This window comes from Parasteatoda tepidariorum, chromosome 7 (genome assembly GCF_982258835.1).
Source record: "Parasteatoda tepidariorum strain Cologne lab strain chromosome 7, Ptep-v5.0, whole genome shotgun sequence".
In the NCBI taxonomy this organism is placed as follows: Eukaryota; Metazoa; Arthropoda; class Arachnida; order Araneae; family Theridiidae; genus Parasteatoda; species Parasteatoda tepidariorum.
Window position 1 is genome coordinate 55,448,513 of NC_141761.1, and position 22,757 is coordinate 55,471,269.

The 22,757-nt window shown below is 29.8% G+C and overlaps 1 protein-coding gene across 1 annotated transcript in view; it reads left to right on the forward strand.

Annotated features, from left to right (window-relative positions):
• Positions 1–22,500, forward strand: part of LOC107439859 (uncharacterized) — a 111,338-nt gene extending 88,838 nt beyond the window's left edge. Inside the window, exons 6-8 of the mRNA XM_016052590.3 lie at positions 11,988–12,021; positions 12,101–12,167; positions 22,279–22,500. Of these exons, the coding sequence (XP_015908076.1) occupies positions 11,988–12,021; positions 12,101–12,167; positions 22,279–22,443 (266 nt within the window). The 3' untranslated portion in view covers positions 22,444–22,500. The remainder of the gene's footprint in view (positions 1–11,987; positions 12,022–12,100; positions 12,168–22,278) is intronic.
• The last annotated feature ends 257 nt before the right edge of the window (positions 22,501–22,757 follow it).

The window sequence follows — 22,757 nt, forward strand, 5'->3', positions numbered from 1 at the left end:
TTATTCTTAACTATTATAATGCAAGTTAATTTCCGTTGAAATTCGAAATCATGCTGCAGGTTTGTTTTTTTCTTTTTTTTAAAATCGCTAGAAAATTTTGAGGCTTGGATTTCTAAGAACTCTTAAAGACAGACAAATTAGTAATTATTATAAGTGAAAATATTAACATTAATCTTAAAAGACTAGCTTTACATTTCAATGTTGTATTACCCAACACAAATAAATCACAAGATATTTAAACAGAATTACAAGGTAAAAATCAATAAACTTTGTAATGCAAATCCTAATATGAATATCTTGGAAAAGGTTAAAAATTAAGACGGCAAAAACTCTAGATTGAGAAGAGGAGTACTTCAGGTTCGAAAGTATTGGTTCTTTAATTGAAAACTTACTTATAAAAGTAAAACTTTTCGAACGAATGCAACTGCTTAAAGTACATATCTCTTTCGTAAATCACAAATCAGGATTAGAACTGAATCTTCTCAGAAACTTTGGACCGAACAACTTTTTCTTAATTTCTAAGAGAGTGAAATGAAGCGGGAAAATCCTTATTCCATTTGAGGGAAACTTTGCCTCTCATATACTAAACTTTTACAAATTCGAACTCACTTTTTTTTATTATTTATTTATTTATTCTCTTAATTTTTCAAAATTTCTCTTCCAATCACTGAAAACATTCCTCCCGAATTCCAATCACGGTTAATTAAACGGGATTAAAAATTTTGATGGGTAAGTGAATTAATTTTCCCGTTTTCGGGATAGAAAGAAAAGGGCGTAGTAGCTTGTATTTATTTTAAAACCTAGGAATAGTAAGGGGGGGAGATAAAAATATTTCTCTTGCTTACTAAACCCTTGTAGAGAAATCAAGTGTCATTACTCGAGAAATAAATATATTACTGGTCGGGTTAAGACCCCTCCCTACTCCCAAACCCTCCTTTTACTTGGAATACAAATCCCTCCTGCAAAACCCTGCAACCCATCTGAAAATTATTAAATCATGAAGTAGGAAATTTTCTCTAGCATCCCTTTCTCTTTTTTTTATTTTTAATCGTCGCGCCGAAAGTATTTGTGTGTAAGTGTGTACTTTTCTAATAAATATGCATCTCTTTCTCCCCCTTCACCCTCCGCCACCACCTGATTCGAACTTTAGAAAACCGAAAATTCGAACCACCCCTCGTACCACCTCTTACTCCCAAACTATTCCCTCAATTTTTGAAAACCCTTTGGGCACTGAAGCAGTAAGGTTCTAAAATACTGAAGAAAATACTAATGCGGATCTAGAGGGGTGGGGGGGGGGTCGCTCTTTGAAGGAATCCGTTCGTCCGTCTGTCTGTGTGGACCGTCCGCCTATCTATCCATCTATTTCGCAGAATAATAAGGAGAGTTAATTTAAACAATGTAATCACATTTAGCTTAATTGAGTTTACTGGAGTAATTGAATTTATGCTGATTTGCTGCATTTCGGTTTATCTGTTTAGCGCCTAGGCCGTTTCCCTTCGGATTTCTATGCTCCAATAACTGCACTAAAATGACATAAGGCAGCAAGCTCCGAAGGATAGATAGATAGGGGAAGAACTAGTACACCCCTTATTACAGAAGGGAGGAGGAATTTCGAATAAGTCTTTGCAGCTCTGCTGAGTCGGAAACGGTTAAAACTGAGTTTATTCTTTTTTTTTTTTCTTTCGAAATTTTTATTCCAGATTTGGTGCAGAAGGGGGTGATTCTTTTGTTCGATGTTCATTCTACCCCCCTCCAAAAAAATAAGCAAACGATATAGGTTTTATCTCTTTCTCTCTCTTAACTAAAAGAGTTGTCGACGAAATGGAACCGAAAAAAAGAAGGTGCGAAAAATGCAAGTTAAGAATTGAAGGGGAGGGTTCTCTGAGGGGAGGGAAGGCAAAAATTAAGTGATACTCCCACTAAGGGAATTCCGTTGCTTGTAATTATTCACCACAGTGATGTAAAGCAACAAGAGAGAAACTGGAAAGGGGGGAGAAAAAAAGGGAAAAATAAATAAGCTTGGTGATGAAAGTCGCTAAAACTGTTTAAAATTTAAATGGGTTCTTCATTCGTCGTCCACGCCCTACGGGGATAATATGAAAGTAAAAGAAGTTAACAAGTTTTAATTTTCATCAGATAAGGACCTCATATATATGTTAGATTAGCGAAAAGGCTTGCTGAATTTTTTTTTCCTTGGGGTGTAAAACTAGAAGAAAAGTTCTGAATACGGTTTTGAACTAGATTAACTGAAAATAAGACAAGAGCAAAATAGGAGTGGTCCCAGAACAATTTCTAATTAAAATTCAGAATGACAAGGTCTTGAAACATTTTTTGTTTTCTTTCTATCGTGAAATATATTCTTTTTGGGTCATCAAAATATGCTGATATTTAAACAAAACTATTTAAATGAAAGTTATTGAATTATGACTTCGTTTTTGCCATGGGACATATTCCCCGAAACAATATATTTTTCGAAAAAAAAGTATGTTTCGACCGTTTATTAATGAAATAAAACTCATTTCAAATAAACGCAACCATCCTTATCAGTTAGAGTTCTTGAGGGTAACAATAATAATAAAAAAGGGTTTTTTAGAAAAGCTTTTACTGACATCAGGTCATTCTTTTACTGATGCGAGGAGTGACCCATGTTGAACTGTTCGCCTGTCATTTTGAATGGTAATGTGCTGAAATTTGAAAGGTAATATAGTCCACGAAATAGTGCATTTTTTCGTTAAATAGTACATATTTCGTTAAAATCTTTTCTGATTAGTCCATTAAAATTAGACCTTTTTTTCGGAAAAATTAGTAACCAAGTTTTTTTTTTATAAAAGGCTTTGTTGTGGTTTTATAAATGATACCTGAAAACTTGCCTACTCACATCTGTATCCTTCTTTAGTGACTTGAGGGGAGAATGAGGGAATTTGAGGGTGATTTAAGGGGTGAATGAATGGGGTTGAATGAAGGGTGATTTGAAGGAAGAAATATATTTCTTTTAAACATGCAAACGAGGCAATGTTTCCGATGTATTTTTTGATACTGAATTGAAAGAGAGCAATACCGAGATGATTGGTTTAATATTTTGAAATATATAAAGGGTTGGTGTACAAAAAGTACAATTTGTGTATTGGCAATTATTTACATATCTTACATTCCGATACAAAATATCGCGTTCTTGTTTCCTTCATATTGTTTCTCGCTTACTGAACTAAGACCAAACAAGAATCAAAGAGCTAATATTTTAAAAGTTAAAATGTTTTTTTTTGTGTGTGTTAAAAGTACCATTGATGAATTGCACTTATTATGAAGTAAACCCTTATAACTTCAAAACTATTAATCCTATCAGCTCGAATTTTATTTCATGAAATTCATTTCAGAAGGTAATCAGCTTGAAAATTTGTAAATAAGTTAAAAGTAGTAATATTTTCATAATTTTTTTTAAATTTGTTTCAATGACAGAATAAGAATTTAAGTTATACAGGGTTATTCATAATTCCCTCCAGGGTTTCGAAGCGTTATAGTAAAAAAACGCAGACGAATATGGCAAAAAAGAACATATGAAATTATTCCGAAAGTATTCAAGTTTTAATTTAAGCAGTTGCCGGTAGATGGCAGTAACATGTACCACTAAAGCCAGATGTAGTAAAGAAAAATGGCATTTACAGGCGGAGGAAATTATGCATAACCCTGTAGAGATTTATGCGTCCAAGTTATTTTTTTTTCTTTTTACCCTTTCAAATGATAAACTGAACCCATTAATAAAAAAAACTTTTAAATTGTAATAAAAAAAATTATTGCGTTAAGTTGAAATTTTATTTAATTTTTCGACAAGTCTGCTCAATAAGTAAATTTTAACGAATTCCATGCAATTAAAAAAGAGTGAAGCACTATACTGAAAATTCTAAATTAATTAATAAATATTATGAAAATTATTTACTCTGAAGATAATGTCTCCTTCTCAAAAGAATTTGATTTAGGTGCTCAAATGCCAATTTTATCATGACAAAAAAAATTATATAATTGCATAATCAAATAAGCAAACTTTAAAAACAAACTGATTCATAGTATTAAGATGAAGAGTTTGTGTGCCTCTCTCATAACTCCAGGACCGTTTATGCTGGTGTCATGAAATTTGAACAGTGGGGGTAAGAGCAATTTTAGCCCCCGATCCAAAAATTTCAATTAGATCGTTCTGGAGAGACGTTTGAAATTGAAATTTTATCATAGGTTGCCATTGTTTCTTAGCCAACTATAATCATTATTTTAAATCAAATTCTAAATCATTCTGTTTTACCAAATATTTTAAATATAACATCACTGATGTCTGCTAGTTAGTAGCTCACATTAATCGAAGAAGTTTATTGCTCGTTCGTTAATATTTAATCATATTTTATTCATTGCGTCATATAAACTCAAGTGTATGAATTATAGGTGGACTACTTCACCGAATTAGTATTTCTGAAGTTATCTGAAACCCCGTGTTTATTTTGTTTATAGTTATGCTATTAAAACATGTTTCTATAAAGCTGAATACTTTGAAATCAACAGTTAATAAAGCAAAAATGATAAGGTATGTGCTAAGAGGCGAACTTGGTATGATACTAATTCATTTAAGAGAAGAGGAAGAAATTGCCATGGTTATTATTAATGTCAAAGATGCTTAAATAATTTTTATAACAGCTATTAATTGAAACAGAAAATAATCTATGTACTAAAATACAAAAGTAATAGAGAAATGTTGCTAATTTTTAAGCGCCGTCAGTTGTAAATTAAAATGATAGCAAGCATTGTTAAGAATTTATGTTAGTGTTCTTTTTTTATTAATATTCTGCATCCAAAATGAACTGTCCTTTCTTAGAATTATTTTCTAAGAAAAGCAATCTTGAAAAATATACATGCTTTTTTCTGGAAATATTTTTCTACACAAGTAGTTAGGGATTTGAAACTATTATTTGAGACTTTTGTTTTTCGAGAATTGTAATAGCGGTAACATTTTTATTGGCTACCACATTTGCTTTAGAAACCCGAAATGGTGATGACATTGAGTTGAACCAGAATGGTTATTGACCCATTCAGCAGTTTTGTGGTATTCTGTTTAAGATTAATATACTAAAATATTTTTTTTAAAAAAACCATGTTCTATCTTTTTTTATAGCATTATCTAAATAATCCTCTCAAAATAACTTGCTTATGACAAAAGCAAAATAAAAACAAAATATCGATTAGAGATTCTGCTTATGAGTTTTAGCTTTTGTATACCACCGCAAACTGTTAAAACACAAACAATTGTTGAATAAACACAAATGTTGTTAAAACACAGACGTTGACAGACAATTTTAAACACACACTATATAAACTACTCAAAAGACTATAAAATTCATTCCCAACAAAATTAGTATACAAGGTGTATCATAAAGACTGCTTTTAATATATATATTTTTACAACCCTTGTATAAAAGAGGGTGAAAACACATAAGCATAGGAGGTCGTCAATTAATATATTTAAGAGAGGAAAAAACAAAATCTCCATCAGCATATGACAAAATACAGCTGTGGTACTGGCGTACATATATATATATATATATATATATATATATATATATATATATATATATATATATATATATATATATATATATATATATATATATATACTTATATATATATATATATATATATATATATATATATATATATATATATATATATATATATATATATATATATATATATATATATATATATATATATATATATATACTGTACTTTTTTGTCTTCATTTTTTTTTAAGGTATTCTAAAAATGTATTGTAAAAATGCATTAAGGGTGGTCTTCATGGGGCACCCTGTTACGAGAAACAAAGTATCTACCTCTTGATAGATTTTAAATTCACTAATGTCATTTAGAACATATACATTTTAACCACACATAGATTTTAAATTCACTAATGTCATTTAGAAAGAACAAAAATTGTAAAAAGCATGTATAATCTTAAATATAGATGCACTTTGTGGTAAAACAAAATAATGAAATGAACATTTTGTACAGAAATGTCACCACTCTTCATAAAAACACAAATATTTGTTTTTTGTTTCGATTGTTTTTGAATCTGAGCTCTTTAAACAATTAATCTTTCAAAAATTATTATGTTACAAAATTAATATTATTTTTTATTTTATTAATTTTGCAATGCGTTACTTTACTAGTTCTTAATTAAGACCATTATGTAATTTATTGCCATCATTTTTAAAAAAGATTTTAAAAATATGTACTAAGGATGGTCTATACGGAATACCTTGTATTAAGAAATAAATGGTCTAAAGATTTTTTTAAATTCATTTACTTCATCATTTTGAAAAGGAAAAGAAACGGAAAAAAAGGTCTTAAATATAGTTACACTGTATGGAATAGCTAAATAATGAAATGACTATATCTTACAAAAATGTGACCAATTTCTATAAAACCACTAATCTTCAGTTTCCGGGATTTGCTAATTTTTGAGTCTAAGCATTTTTCTTCTTCATACTTATTTATTTTATTACAAAATAAATAGTATTCCTTATTTGATTAATTTCGTTCTTCTGTTATTTTTCTTGATCTAATTTAATGATAAATGAGAAAAAGCCCCTTTTCAATTTTATTTTTTTAAATTTAAACCAATTATATATAAATGTGCAATTTTAGATTGTTCCCTTTAATCATGAAAGATTGCGCTTGTATCTTAAGGAAAGGATGTAAGTGAAAATCTAAATTAAGTTTCATTTGTTATTGGAACTCCTGTGGGGAATTGCTTCAGAGAGATTAATTTTAATTAGATTTTGTCATGAAATTACTGATCTTAAAATATTAATTCGCTTAACAAACTTCTTCTGAATTTCAATTAACTATTTGCTTAATTTGATGTCCTTTATTTACTTAAAACTATTTTTTTTTTTTTCGTTATGAATAATGCTATGGCCAAGATTGAAATTTTTTCTCCTTGTGATCTTTTATTATTATTTTGTTGTTGTTTTTTAAGTAATGTCGTATTTTTAATATTAAATCAGGAAGAATGTTTTTTATTTGACACAAAATGTTTATTTTGCATGTGCATTTTATTAACTTGTACTTTTTATTAATTAATATTTTTATAACTTATTTTGGAAATAAATAGGGGAAAAACTAAATCTTAAAACATTTTGAATGCGAGTGAAATATTAAAAGCAAGCTGAGCTTTTTTATTCATTTGATAATTTATTCTTCAAGGTCAAACTTTTACTCGCTTAACTGGGATAGGCGTTATAGTAATAATTTTCTCACCCAGCTGTTCCTAACAGTTGGTTTTATTAGCAACGATGATTTTTCGTATTTCTGGCATATTCTGCTTTCATAATTTACTTGTTCTAGTCTTGGGAAAGAGCGTCATATTCGAGCGCTCAAATCATGTTAGCTTGTTTTTCGACTTCATTTATTTAGCTAATGAAGTTTTTATTATTAAGTATCTTTAGTTTCCTTTGAATTATTCGTTTCGTGTTCTCGTATTTAACTCGAGGTTGATTACTAGATGGAATTGATAAATTTTAACGATAGCTATAAAATTTTCAAATCTCGGTTTGTATACATCGTTAACTAACAGTGTTTATTTAATCAATATAAATTAAATAAAGTATAACTTTAATGTTTATTAAGAATTATCTTAACTAAACTATTTTTTAAATAATAATTCTAGAATATGAAATCTATACTCCTGACTTTAAGTAGTTTACTTGCATAAAAACTTTTTCTAGCAACTTTTACCGTCCGCCTCCGTGGCCACTTTGTCCCACTTGGCCACTTTGTCGTGGCCACTTAAATAAAAATAGTCTAGCATACGATCCAAATGGAAATTTTAGCGTTTCGAAAACATTACATTTTAACCTCTTAACGATCGGTTAATTTTCAGGAAAACGGTCATAAAAGTACCTTTTTTTTAGTGCTATTTGATTAGTGCTGACATATAGTTTAAAATAAACTAACAATCTACAATTACCTTAAAAATATCCTGGTACTGCCATCTGATGTGTAAAATGAGAAATAAAATGTCTTCCTGGCAAAAGAAATAATTAGTTTTGATGGCAAAAGAAATGAATTAGTTTTATTCTTATTGGCTCGTTACTACTGAACACTCCAGCCCGGAAATATCACGGGAGCGAGAAATCGAAGGCGAATCCTCTCCCCGTCATTTTCACGGGAGCGAGAAGGAAGGGGTTAAAGAAATTAGGCTGAAAGGCATCATAACTGAAATAATTACAAGACTAATTACCAGCTAAATTCAGAAAATCAATATAAAGAAAAACAGGAGGAGATAAAAAGGTACATAACGATGAGTTTTGCTTTGGAAACAAGAGATTATCGCTCAATGTTTCAAAATTCGTCAGCAGATTGCACTGCTAACTGAAATACCGGTATCATTTAGCTATTAAAACAATTGCATAAAATCAGACAAATGAAGAAAGAAAAATTTATTGGCTCTAAAATTAGAAAATGTAAGCTACCAAAATCACACATACTATTGATGACATTCGTTACTGCTTTATAAAATGACAAAACTAGTCGACACCTTTGACAATTTTTCCACCAAGCTAAATTTTATTTATTACAATAGTTTGTAATAATATACAATAAATTCAGCAATATATTTCCAACTTACAGACCATTCTTACTTATTACAGACCAAATATCTGTTCGTATTCTCGTATATGCTCGCCGTAAGCAGCAGAAGTCACACAATCATAGCAATATTGTTTTTCTTATTGATTGTTTTTATCATTACGGTTATTGACTTTAAAGAAAGACTATCAAAGAAGAACATTTTTTAGTTTGTAGAATAGGCAGAAAACAATTTTTTTGTAACTTAATTTTGTGATTTAGCTTTTATTTAGTATTTGTGAAAGAACGCAGGAAAATCGCTCCAATTATAAATGGAATTCATTTATTCCATAAAAAATTAAAATACAGTAGAGATTGAAATAAAAAGCAACGGAAGCCAGAAAATAAGAAGTCAAATGAAAGTTCAAAACTTTTTTATTCTTTTTTATTTGTGTGGCAAGCAAAACAACGACAAAAAAAATTTCGATCTCGTAACTAATTCATTTTAAAAAATGTGTTAAATGTTTACAATGTTGCGAAGCAATGCATATTTACTGAAACAACTTTGATAAACAACTCCTTAAGATATTTTTTCTGGATTAATTCACAAAATAAAGTGACAAATCTAAATGCATCTGTATTTTTGTATTTTTCATTTTTCTGTGTGATTCATTACAAGTTATATTACCGCACGCTAGGACAAGAATAACTTATTCAAGACGTTTAAATAATTTTTTATTTTCTAATTATAGGGGCCTTTTTTACTTTCGATAAAAACCATGTAAGTCTTTTTTGTGGTTTTTTGGTTTTTATTTTAACTGACCATTGTTTGTGTGGTTATACGTGTTATTTTTCTGATTTCCCTTCAATGTATAGTATAAAATAAAAACAAATTTATACATGAGACACAATATTCAAATACCGGAGAGGAGTTTTTCTCAGCATGAAAAATGAAAGTTATGAAATAAAAGCCGAAGCCATCGAAGTAGCACGATAAAAATTCTTGTTTGCTATACGTTGCCTTCGGCAATATTATACATCTTTTTTTGATACAAATTCGCAAATTTTTAGGCAAATATTCTACCTAAGAAGATTATGTTCCAGCTATAGATAGTCTTATTTCATCTTGCCAATAGTAAAAAAACGAAGATAGATAAGAAAAAAAAAATTCTTTATTCAGAAAATGCGTAAAAATCTACCAAAGGGAATATTACTACTAAATATTAAAACATGATGTGTCAATATTACCATTGGTGTTAGAAAGTATCCAAATACATTATCAGTATTTTTTAATCACAAAAATTTAATGCAATTATCGATCAGTAAAAAATGCTCTTTCGGTATAAAATTTATAAACTAAATATCTTCTCCTTATCGCGGAAAGAAAAAAGTTATTTGTTTTAACGATTAACCACGTCAACAAGTAAAAATGATCATACTTGCGTTATTTAACTCTTTTTTTTTATTTCACATCTTAAGAATATAAATACAACGATTTTCCATTTTCAAATCATTCCTTCTTTAAAACGTTGAAGAGCTCTCTTCGAAATAAACCGCAATCAACGATTTTTTTTTTCCACCCTCCGATTTCATCTTCATCTGCGGGCGGTAATTTTTAAATCTCATTACGAATCAGTGAGTTTTCTCGATTGAGCGGGTGAAGAATACTTGCTTAAAGCAAATTAAAACCCATTTGTTCGCTGAAGTTTTACAGATATTTGGACTTACAAATTTATCTCTGCTATCCATGATTCCTTAAAACACATAATTGAATCTCATTTAATTAAAGACATTTTCAGTACATATCGTTATCCAATTAGTTTTCGCCTCACTAAATATATAACAGCGTAATAAATGCGATGAGGGGAGGTGGGAGGGAGGAGGATTGGAAAATCGTGCAAAAAGCGCGCACGTATTGGCTCCCAATTCGCTTCCAAATATTTGAGGCCTGTACTAAATAAATGTTTATTTAATTCATTTGTGATCTTAAACAACAAGTATTTGGTAGCTCTTGTCCGCGAAAATTCAAACAATGAACCAAATTATGTAACCCAATTATAAATTACGATCAGTTCTAAATTGCATTATCCAATTTACAATTTATTTTCTACCTTCAAAACTACATCTGCGAGGGTAGATAATTAAATAATGGAAAACGACGCTGAAGTAAATTTTTTTTTTTATATCTGATATGTTTTTCATTTTTTTTTAGTGGAGAAAATTTAACAAGCGAATTAATTTTTCAAGAAACGGAGTTAGTTCATTTACAGTGTAAAAATTCTTGTTTTTCTCGTTTAAGGTTTTTAAAAGGTATAATTCTATCATAATTTGGCTTGTCACTCGTACGACAACCTCTTAATTCAGTTTGACTCTAGGCAGTGTTTTATTTTTGTTTCAGAGGATTCGTAAATTTTTAAATGGAGAAAAAATTTGGTTAAATTAAAATCTAATTCCGACTTTTACCCTTGTGGATTTGCAGAAAATTATGAAGATGGTGTGTTTATTTTGAAAGAATGTTTAATTCAAGTTTGTTTAATTTAATTTCTCCGTTCCATCAACAGACAGTTTAGAAAAGACTCTAGAGGTTTTACTTTGTCTAATTTATTCTTATGCTTCAGGAATAACTTAGTTACAAATTGTTTTAATTAAAAAAAACAGTGCGAAGTTTTGAAAGTAATCTAATTTGCAATTTTAAAATTGTTTAAATACTTTAAAACCTGTTTGCAAAAAATTATTTAAAATAAATTAACTCAGTTCCTTCATCCCTGATAATCATCTTGTTATTTATGTATTGAAACATGGAGCATTTTAAATGCATTATAAGAAAAATGCTTTCGCCATTGAGCCGTGATAGGTCAGTGTTTAAGGCACTTGACCACGATTATGAAATAGTGAGGCTCTGTCCTTGGTGATAGCTTGAAGCTTACACAGCTTAATATGATGGCTTATCAGCTTTTTTGTGGCGTAAAGGCGGCTGGCACTCAATGCCCACAACATTGCCACCATCATGCCATTGGTCCCGAATTTGTGGAGCCTTAATCTTCATGTTTCAATCCTCCTGGCCCAAAACGCACTGTTTCGGGAATTCTTTACTTTTTCATTAAAATACTCTTGATCCTTTGCATTGTTTACAAATGATCAAGTACCTAGGTTTAGTAAAATGGCTTTGTCTGTCCTTTTAAACCACCAGAGCGAGGCACCCCAATCTGCTAGAAAATTGTAGATTTTTAAGATATCTTTATAGGAAGCATATGACCATATAAATTTTGCATTTGACCATTAAAATCAAATCTGTTTTTTTGAAAGATAAGTACTCTAATGGACTGTATTCATGAATTATGTAAATCTACTTTATAGATATTAATATATTTTTGCTATTTCAGTTTCTCCTGCAAACGAAGATCTAAAAACAGAAAAGTAAGCTGTTTTTATATTGGTTTTATCATTTGCAATAAATCTCATTAGGTAATTTTAAATACTCATTCATATTTTTCAGAGAAAATGAGCAAGTAGGAAATATTGCATTCAAAGAAGAAATAAATGTATGCGGTTCTCAAAATCAGGTATTTACATTTTCTTCATTATATGTATTATTAATTATTATTATTAATAATGTTATTTTACTATAGTCTTACTTTGTATTTCTTGAAAAATTTCTGCTACTAAAATGTATATTATCTTCAAATCATTTTCACATTTCGTCAGCGAGTTTGTTTTTATTCTGGACAAAGCTTAAAAAGCGGTTATAACAAAATGGATGCATAGCTCAAAATGCGTATTTAAGAAGCGAGCACAGCTCAAAATGTATTTTTAATAAAATGTATACACAGCTCAAAATGCGTGTTTACAAAAGTGGACACAACTCAAAACATGGTTTTAAGAAATCGATACACAGCTCAAGATGCGTGTTTAAAAAAGTGGAGAAAACAAAGAAATGCGATTTTTTTTAATGATCCCAAATTCCACAACAACTTCCTAGCTTTTTTAAACATTGAATGTATCATTAGGGGGGGGGGGCAAAGTCCCAGACTTCGGAGGCTGGGTATGATACAGATGTCCCTTTTCAGATAGGTTTTTGTTTATGTTGAAGTTGTGTATTTAAGAAGTGAACACAGCTCAAAATGCATTTTTAATAAAACGTATACACTGCTCAAAATGCGTGTTTAAAAAAGCAGACACAATTCAAAACGTGGTTTTAAGAAAATCGATACACAGCTCAAAAGGCGTGTTTAAGAAAGTGGACAAAACAAAGATATGCGATTTTTTAATGATCCCAAACTCCTCAACAACTTCCTAACTTTTTTAAACATTGAATGTATCATTAGGGGGGCTGAGTCGCAGACTTCGGGGGCTGGGTATGTTACAGATGTCACTTTTCAGATAGGCTTTTGTTTATATTAAAGTTGAGTTTTATACAATAATTCTAAAAAATGGAATAAATCCATATACAGTTAAGCCTGTAATCAAGTAACAGAAAAAAGAACTCTGTCCTCTTTTTTTTCTTTAAAATGTTCTCTTTATTCAGCTTTGTTATTTTTATTATAATTAAATTTAGAGATGTTTTAAAAATAAACAATTTTCTCCGTTTGTTTCTTTGCGCTTTAACAACAGAAAATTTTAAACGAATAATCTGCATATGCTAAAATAATCTCCGATACTTACTACCGTGCCAAAGGGTTTCTGCTAACGAGTCTGTAATATATTTTCAAAGTGACTACCTTTATCCGCAAAGCAGAGCTAAGAATTTGTCTCTGTTATGGATCTCATCTTCCCCACTGAGAGTTTGAACCAGCCCTCTTACTAAGACATTTTAGGGAAGCTAAAGTCTTGCGCGGTTTAGATCTTCAAGATGAACAACCGGAAATATTCGTTGATTTAAATCTGGCGAATAAGGTGGCATTTCGTGTACTGTAAGAAAGTCATAAAACTATTTTTGAATAACGTTGATTATATGTGTTGAAGATTAATCTTGTTGAAAGGCAATTTTTCGTTTTCAAAGAGCTTTTGTGTTCATAGATGCTTAAAAGCTTTGAGACATGTTACGAAAGAAAATACTTAGTTATAAACTTTATCCTGGTTATTTCTCGTCATCTTATAAGTACACAGTGGTACGTAACGCCAACTTTTTAATAACATGACATATTTTCATATTGTTTTTGATATTCTGCTTGTCGATACGTGTGTTGCTGACAATCATCATGTTCAGGGCCGTGGTGGCTGAGAGGATAGAGCGCTCACTTCCCAATTAGGTTACCCGGGTTCGAATCCCAGCAATGGCTGGTTGATACGAAATCAACTCCCAGCTCGCATCGACCTCAGTGCTGACATAAAATATCCTCAGTGGTAGACAAATCATGGGTTAGAATTTCCTCTCCATGTAACGCAAATGCGGGTTAGTTCCATCAAAAAAATTTCCACAAAGGCAAATTTCCCTCAATACTTGATCCAGGAGTTCCCTTGTTTTATAGATTGGGTTCAAAATTACTTGGCTACAGAGTTCAATAGTCACGAACTCAGAATTAAATCAACTGCACAACATCGGTTATAAAATAATATTTAAAAAAATCGCAAGGTTCAACAAATCTTAATATTTAAAACAATTTGACTTCAAACTAACTACTTTACATTGTGAAAATGTAATGAAGTTTTCATATGGTTATACGCTTAAAATGTATACAACTTTACTGCGAAAATAGTCTTTTAGAAATTTCTTAGGGTGATTAGGTAAGTTTCGTTGAGCTTAACTTTATGCAACGCTGCCAAATAGAAAGATTTGGTTATGATATTTAAAAATATGTTTTTATGAATTTCAGTATCGCTAATAAAATGGATTGAAAAGGGGCAGAAATAGCATTTTTATAAAATGGTTTAATCGAATTCATAATTTCGAGACAAAAATTTACATTGAAATATGACAAGGGCAGATTCCCTTAATCGTCGATTAGTAGAGTTTGACCATCGTTTGGCGAATAAGATGGCCTAATATACATATCTGTATATCACCTAAATGAAGTTGAACTTTATAGGGTGACAAGAAATAACCTGGACAAGGCTTAAAACCAAATATTTTTACCGTAACATGTCACAACTTGTTTGAAGTTGACCCAAACGGGAGAAGTGACCCAGCCACTTTAAATTTTTAAAAGATTTATTTCAATGTATAAATACCAAATATCGATGCAACAATCATCAGAAATTTTTCGTGATGGGAGAGAGGAAATTACTTTAATTACTTTATCATAGTAATTATTATTTTAATTATAATCGAAATTACTTTAATGAATCTCGCACAAATCAATTCAACCAATCAAATCAACCAATCAATTCAAATTAACCAATGCATTAATTTCGTCCTGAACATAATTTCACCAGAACATTCTTTTTAATTTTATAAGGATTTTATAGATAAGATCTTTTTAACGATTTCATCATTTTCAATAATTGTTTCGAGATTTTAGATTGGTATGAAGGATTAGCTGATATACAACTAACGTTCTTGTACAGAGTATATAAGTAAAATAGAAAATCGTCAATATATCAGTACTGAACAACACTACGAAATCATGCAAAACTGAAAGACATATACCGACATAGTTAATACATCTAAAATAATTCCAATTATTTTTTTTATTTATTTATTGTCGTTTGTTACCCTTTCCAGCGGTTTTGCGATATTAAATTAAACAAAAAACAATTTTTTTGTGTTCATCTCATCCGAATAAAGAAACTCGCTTTAAGAGAATTAAATAAGCACATGGTATCAGATAATTTCAGGAATACTAAGAATACTAATTTGGTGACGTAGTCCACGCTTTCCACCACGTTAGCGTTGTTCTTTGAGTGTATCGAACATAGTGAATAAAAAGTAATTAAATGTTAGAGTATGTGCAATAAACTATTTTTTTATCAGTTAGTTCTGTAAGCTAACAAATATCACTGATGTTATCTTTTTTTTTTTTAATCCGTCTTTGAACAGCCGACTCAATTTTGGGAGCCTTGTGATTTTGAACCAATCCAGAAGACAAGGAAACTCCCTAGATGTATTGATTTGTTATGGGAACATGGAGGACTTTGCGACTAGACAGATTTAACGTGCATCAGTCACCATTTACCACGCTGGGCGACTTCGGCCGGCTGGGATCGAACCCACGAACTCTTGGCCAGGGGCCCAGTGCTCTACCAACCAGGCTATCACGGCCTAAATGTTATCTTTAAAATATTTGATAAAAAAATCAAAATCAAAATAAATCAAAAGATCAATAAGATAAATCAAATGAAATCAAAAGATTAAATTTCTTTTAGCACTCACACTGTTCGTATTAGAACGTTTTCATATCGACGGAGACTTTTCCCCTGATTCGAACTATTAGTGTGCCAAATTTCATCGCTCTAGATGGGATGGATTAGGAATCAATTAAGGACACAAAGGTGGATTGTCAAAGATTCATTTTTATACATATGTAGAGTTTCATAGAGTCATTGTTACTTAATATTCACTTAAAAAATATAATAATAATACTTTTCTGTCCCTTTTCATCTAGATCACGTAAGTAATATACTGAGTCATGTTATATGTAAAAATCTAATTTTTGAGCATAATCTCATGAATAATATGGCTAATTGTATACTTGTTGTATTAAATTTATAATCTAATGTACATTGGCATAATATATAATTGTATAAATTATATATTATGCCAATGTACATTATAATGTACATTGGTATAAATCTAATCGTTTACTAGATTTTTAACATATTCCATTCTTTTTCATTCACGTCTCTTCGAGTCTGAATTTTGTGGTGCTGCCATCTTTATAAGAAAAGCAATACTAAAACTATAAGCGAAATTATTTGAGCGAAGTAAAGAAAAGTAGAACTTACATAATAATTTTAAGTTTATATATATATATATATATATATATATATATATATATATATATATATATATATATATATATATATATATATATATATATATATATATATATATATATATATATATATATATATATATATATATAGTACAGCTCGGTTCCGCCCCCCGCTCGCTTAAAATTAAAATCATTTTCCTGGAGATTAGATGGCAATTTTTCTGTACCAACATCACATAGAGAGAATATGATAGGAAAGTAATATGTCAGAGGTCCTTGTTATCAGCATTATAAACTTATATAAAGCAATTTTAATATTAACTTATATAAAGCGCGGAATCAATATTATTTAACAAATTACGGGTTGACTATATTTGAGGGTGCCCCTTGATTCTAGTTGTAATCGCGATTGATCACCAAGCTGGGCGATGTTGAAACCCAATCGTAATTCTGATTGGCTTAGATTTTAGCGTTATTTTTAAATGTTCAACGGTATATGTTATTTCAGCTGTCCGTTAGTTCTAAGTTGGAAACCGGCTGGTATGGCTCCTTTTTCTTCTGGTCAATAAGATCGAAGGTATGTGGGCAGTCACTAAAAGGGACTTTAGAAAAAAATGTCATCACCAGTCCGGTACCACAGACGCCATTTTCGATTCGTATTTCGCCGAATTTATGTGGCGATGGAGGTATACAGATTCTGTTCATGATAAATTTAGACAGTATCTAACTGCTATTAGAGAATTCGGTGCACCTAAATCTGAGGATATTCAAGCTTAAAGAAGAAGTGAGTTGTTGTTGTTTTTTTCTTCCCCCTTTTCTTTTTGTGCTTACTCCATCAATTTTTGTTTCGATTCAAAATGCATTTTCTTGGGTTTATTAATTTCGCTCATATCGGGTTCGTTGCAAGTTCATGAAGTTTTGGCCGATGTTTTGTTGAAATTTTCCAATGTTTTATTGAAATATCATTATATTTTGGCAGCTATTCCTGTTACCACGGTGTTCCGCTCAAACAAGAATGGCACCAAACATAAATCGCCAATTTCGCCAAGGGGCACCCTCAAGTACATTTTTACCCCTACTAACTGAAATCATCGTTGATCTTATAGGATGCCGAACGTTCCCTAAATGGTGCTTCATCTCCCCCCCCCCCAGTAATTTAAATTTTAAGCTGAAAACAATTAAAACCTAATGAAAAAAAACTTTAAAATATAGCAAACAAATAAAACATGTAATATTAATAAGTTGATGCTGATTAATATTTCAAAAGCAAAACCCATTGTAAGTAATTGCCTAATTAACTACAATACTGTCAATTGGCAAAATATTTTAGTTTCAATCAGACGAAAAGCAAATTATATAATAAAAATATACTAGGGGGCTCCGCCCTCTGCTCGCTACGCTCACCAGCCCCAGAACTGCTTCACAGTTCCATTGCATATTGCTTCGCTATCTTATAAAAACATTTTAACAAATTTAAATTTTAAAATAAAAATGCCAGATATTGAAATCAATTACTTAATGAAATTTATACACTTCTCTGCCCCCTTCACAATTTGATTATCTTTTCTTCATGTAGCTGAGAAATTTGGAGCTGTAGCAGAGAATATATCTCAATAAGAAATGCTTTCCCGTTTAGAATTCCGCCATTCATTTCTCTAACGTCTGCCAGAGATATTTCGACGCCTGATAGCAGGCATTTTATTTAGGCAGCAGGCACTAAATAAATAAAAATAGAACTAAATAACTAAGATATCGTTTTAAATCTCAAATCAAAATAATTGTTTGTAGAAAGTTTGTTTTGGTTTGAATATTCGCACGTTTGTTTTGATTTGAATATTCGCACGATGCCATTGCCATTCTATTGTAACGAAACAAAAAATTTATCATGAAACTAAAAATTTATCAAAGGAACTAAAGATATTGAATTCTTTTTTTAGGAAATTCAGTTCCGTTTTTTTTTTATCCACTCTTATTTTTGTTTATCAATCTATTAATTCAGAAATGCTTTAAATCAAACGATGCTTACGGAAACAATGCTTTTGCGAACCACCCGAAAAATGATTTGCTGAATTCTCATTGGTTGAAACTAAATTATTAATTTTATTAATTAATTAAAGGAAATTTTCATAATTTAAGACCTTATTGCACATCTACATAACAATACCTTTAAAACGACACCTTATTTGTTTAATTCTGTTGCGTAGTTTGGGAGTTTTTATCGAGACAAAATATTGCTAGCCTATTAATATATAGATGTAACTGATATTCGACAGATTAAATTAAGCAATTTAATTCTTTTGTCATATTGAGTACTAATAAAAAAACAAATGTAAAATGAAATAATTATGTTATCATTGATCAATAAACATTTTTCTCTGAATTGTTATAAAAAATAAGTTGAAAACAATAAAATTAAAAATCATTTACAATTCGCGATCGCAACGAACTATAGGGGGCGTTGTTGTATGAGACGCATACCTGCGATTTCTATATGAACCGTCATTCAGTTACTCTGGAGACGTCTTTAATGTAGCATGTAGCATTGCAACGTTCCTTCTTTAATGTGGCTTATTAAATTTAAAAAAGAAAAATGTTTGATATCCTTTCTTATACAACCGAAAACAAGATGGTATCTCTTTTTTTTTTTTTTAAAGAAGGAACATCTGAAAAATATTTGTAAATAAACAGAAAAAAATATGTATCTTCTTATTAAAGTTAAAACCTAATGCCTGAGAAATAGTTTTACTAAATTTAATGATATAACCTGAAAGGCCTATTTAAACTTTACATTCCATAGTTTTAAGAATCATATTACTTCAAACATTAAAATAAGCAAAAAGTATACATAATTCATAAGCTTCATAATTTTATGTAATTTAATTTTGTAAATAAAGTTTTTTGACAAGTAATTTTATCAAAAAATTTTAAGTTTTAATAAAAATCATTATTTAGAAACTTAAAAACGTAAAGTAAAGAATGCTTACGATACAAAACAAAAACAATTCTGAAAATTCCTTATATTAAAATAAACAACTTTCATGTTTTTTCTTTTTTGATTCATAATCGGACGTAGAAAACCATTCTATAGAAAACTATCATAAGAAAAAAACTACTTAAAAGTAAAATTTTTAATTTTATAAAAATTAACACTTACCTGCTTATAAATCAGAAAAATTCCAAAATGATTTGTTCTTCGATTTTTGTTACCATTTTTCAGTGCTACGAAAATGCGTCTTTGGGATTTGCCAAAAATAGAACAAGATGCAATTTTATTTTTTCTGGAGCAAAATATTTTGCCCATTGTCCACCGAAATCCGATAAACTACTTTGATTTTAAATAAAGTGTTTCGTTTTATGATTTGTCACAAAAATTTTAGTTGTCGATTGGCGGCACTTAAAAACAGCCAAATCTGTAGCTGCTGTGGCGTTAATACATAAGTACCAAATTTTTATTCATACTTTTCTGAATCATATTACTTGAAACATTAGAATATGCAAGAAGTATACATAAACACATAATGTTATGCGATTTATGTTTTCAAAAAAAGTATTTTGACAACAATTTTTATCAAAAAATTATAAACTATAAAACGGAAAATAAAGAATTCTTAGGATGAAAAACGATTTTAAGAATTCTTTACATTGAAATAAAAACTTTCATATAGTTTCTTATTATTCTTATAGTTCTTAATCAGACGTAAGAAACCATTCTGTAGAGAACTATCATTAAATAAGAAAAAAAAGTTTTACAAGCTAATTTTTTATTATAAAAATCATAACACTTACCTTCTTTATAAATCCGTAGAGTTCCAAATGAAATGTTCTTCGTTTGAAAGTTTTATTTTCAAATAATATGTGCATAGATTATCCCTTTATTACTTTTAGATAACATACCACACATCAAAATTTTATAATTGTAAGATCTCGATATGAATTTGAATATGTAGCTTAAAAACAGAACAGCTGAATTCTAGTTGAAATTGTCTATTCTTTCAAAACTAAGAAATACTTACCAAGAAAACGATAAAAAATTTATTAATCATCAGCACAAATGACACTATTTCAAGTAATTTGGTTGATTCTTTATTGTTGTTTTCCGAATTATATAGATACAGAAATATATACTGTTCTATAACAAAAAAGAATTCTATAACTATTGCAGTTCTTGACGTTCTGAATTCACATTTCTTTATTGGAATGACGAAAGCAATGTTGACTTCATTTTAATTTGTAACGAATTGAAGACAGAAAAAATTATTTTACCGTAATATACACATCTGTAACAGCAAGTGATCATGAAATCGTAAGTTATGTTGTTGGTAATTGAAAGGTAAAAATTACTCAGAAATTGTTCTTCAAATGCTTGGCGTGTTCTGCTTCAATGTTTGGCATGTTCTGGTTAGTTTTTTCAAGTTCTTCAGCTGTTCCTTAGGGAAATTTTGACTTTTATTTGCTGATAAGAAAATGGCGTCCGTCATAGCCGATGAGTTTGATGGAACTAAATGAAAACGTGATAAATTAATGTCTGATATTTACAGGCTCCCGATAGAGGGCGTACTCGAGCGTTGCGATCGCGAATCGATCTGTAAATATTCACAAAACCTAGCTATGTACATTTTTCATTGATTTTTCTTTTCACATCATTTTGTGTACCAATGATTTGCACTGATTGCAATGATTTCTTAAATGATGCATTATTTAAGAAATATCTCAAACAAATATGAACTGTTAATTAATATTTATGGCTGCATGATTTTTTGAAAGTACGTAAAAAAGAATTAAAAGTAAGAAAAAGCAATGATAAAATTAAAAATTATTTACAAAACCTCCTTATATACAACATTTTTTATCAATTTCTTTTCTATATTATTCGTTTTCATTTAAACTGACTCTTCAACGTTTCTTCGCCGCGCATTTCGCTGTCGCGTATTGATAGTACTGCGATTATTTTCCCGGTCATTTTGTACTGCTAAATTATGTTCAGCCCTATGTCGCTGTTGATATCTCCTAAGATATTCACGGCGATCCATTTTTTATAAAAGATATAAGTATTTTAAAGTAAACTCTGTTCAATATATTTTACACATTCAATACAAAATAAAAATCGCAACAAGATTTAGCTGGTAAGTTTAGTTGTAACATTTCTGCAGACAGTACACACTCATGGGTTCTCAATTTTGATTGGCTGTTTTGTGAGTTATAAACCAGAAGTCTTCTGTGTTTGGCTATGTGTTATCATTCCACTCTCTTCTTATATATAAATATATATATATATATATATATAATAAATCGTCCAGTCCAGAATCAAGACAATATATTAACATTATCTCATATTGCTGAAGGGAGTGGATTAAGTTTTTGACTGTTACATGTTTGCAATAATGTAATTTTTTTTTTCTGTTTATAGTAGACTTTATTATATGTCAGAATACAAATGGGCAGGAGTAAATAGAAATATGAAGAAAAAAAAAACACTTTTTACTTGTAGTAGAACTAAAATCTAAAATAAAAAATTTGGAAGTGATTAAAAAATTTTATATTTCTACATAAATGTTCAATGTGAAATATTTCAAAACACTAAAATAAATCCACAGATTACAATTAAATAAGTGAATTAAATAAATGCACTTATTTTAATAATTTTTACTGAAATGAACCACAAAAATTCGCAAACTGCTGGGGGAAAAACACGATCCAAATCGGTGTTCCCATCTCTTTCGCTTTTATGTAGAGCGAGAAGATGGTTTATAACATCTGTTAAGTTTGCATTATTATCCCAATATTTTATTGTATTCTATTTCAGACACTGCCGGAAGTCTTAGACGAAGTAGCGAAGGATCTTGGGACTTCAGAAGGTGATGCTGAGTTGTTGGAGTTGGAAATGAGAGCTAGAGCCATACGATCCCTTCTAAAACTCAAATCGAATGAAGAATTTGACTTAGATTCGAATCTTTTGGAGGATGAATAGGAAACTGTGATTTGAATTTGCTTTTCGTTTGTAATAAAAACTTATGTTTTAAGTATTTTTTCAAACCCCTTATTTTTGGTTATTATCTGTATTCGGTCATATTGCATTATAAAATCTCCGGATCGAATTACAGTAAAAAATCTGATAAACCGTTGTTTGTATTAATCATGATCACAATTTTAATAATAACGAATCATACATAAGATAAAAGGACAAAACCGGTTTTTTTTCCTAAGAAATTGCTTTGAGTTGAAAATTTTGCAAACTAAAATATATCGTTATAGTTTTATATTTAAAAGCTTAGTCTCTTAATT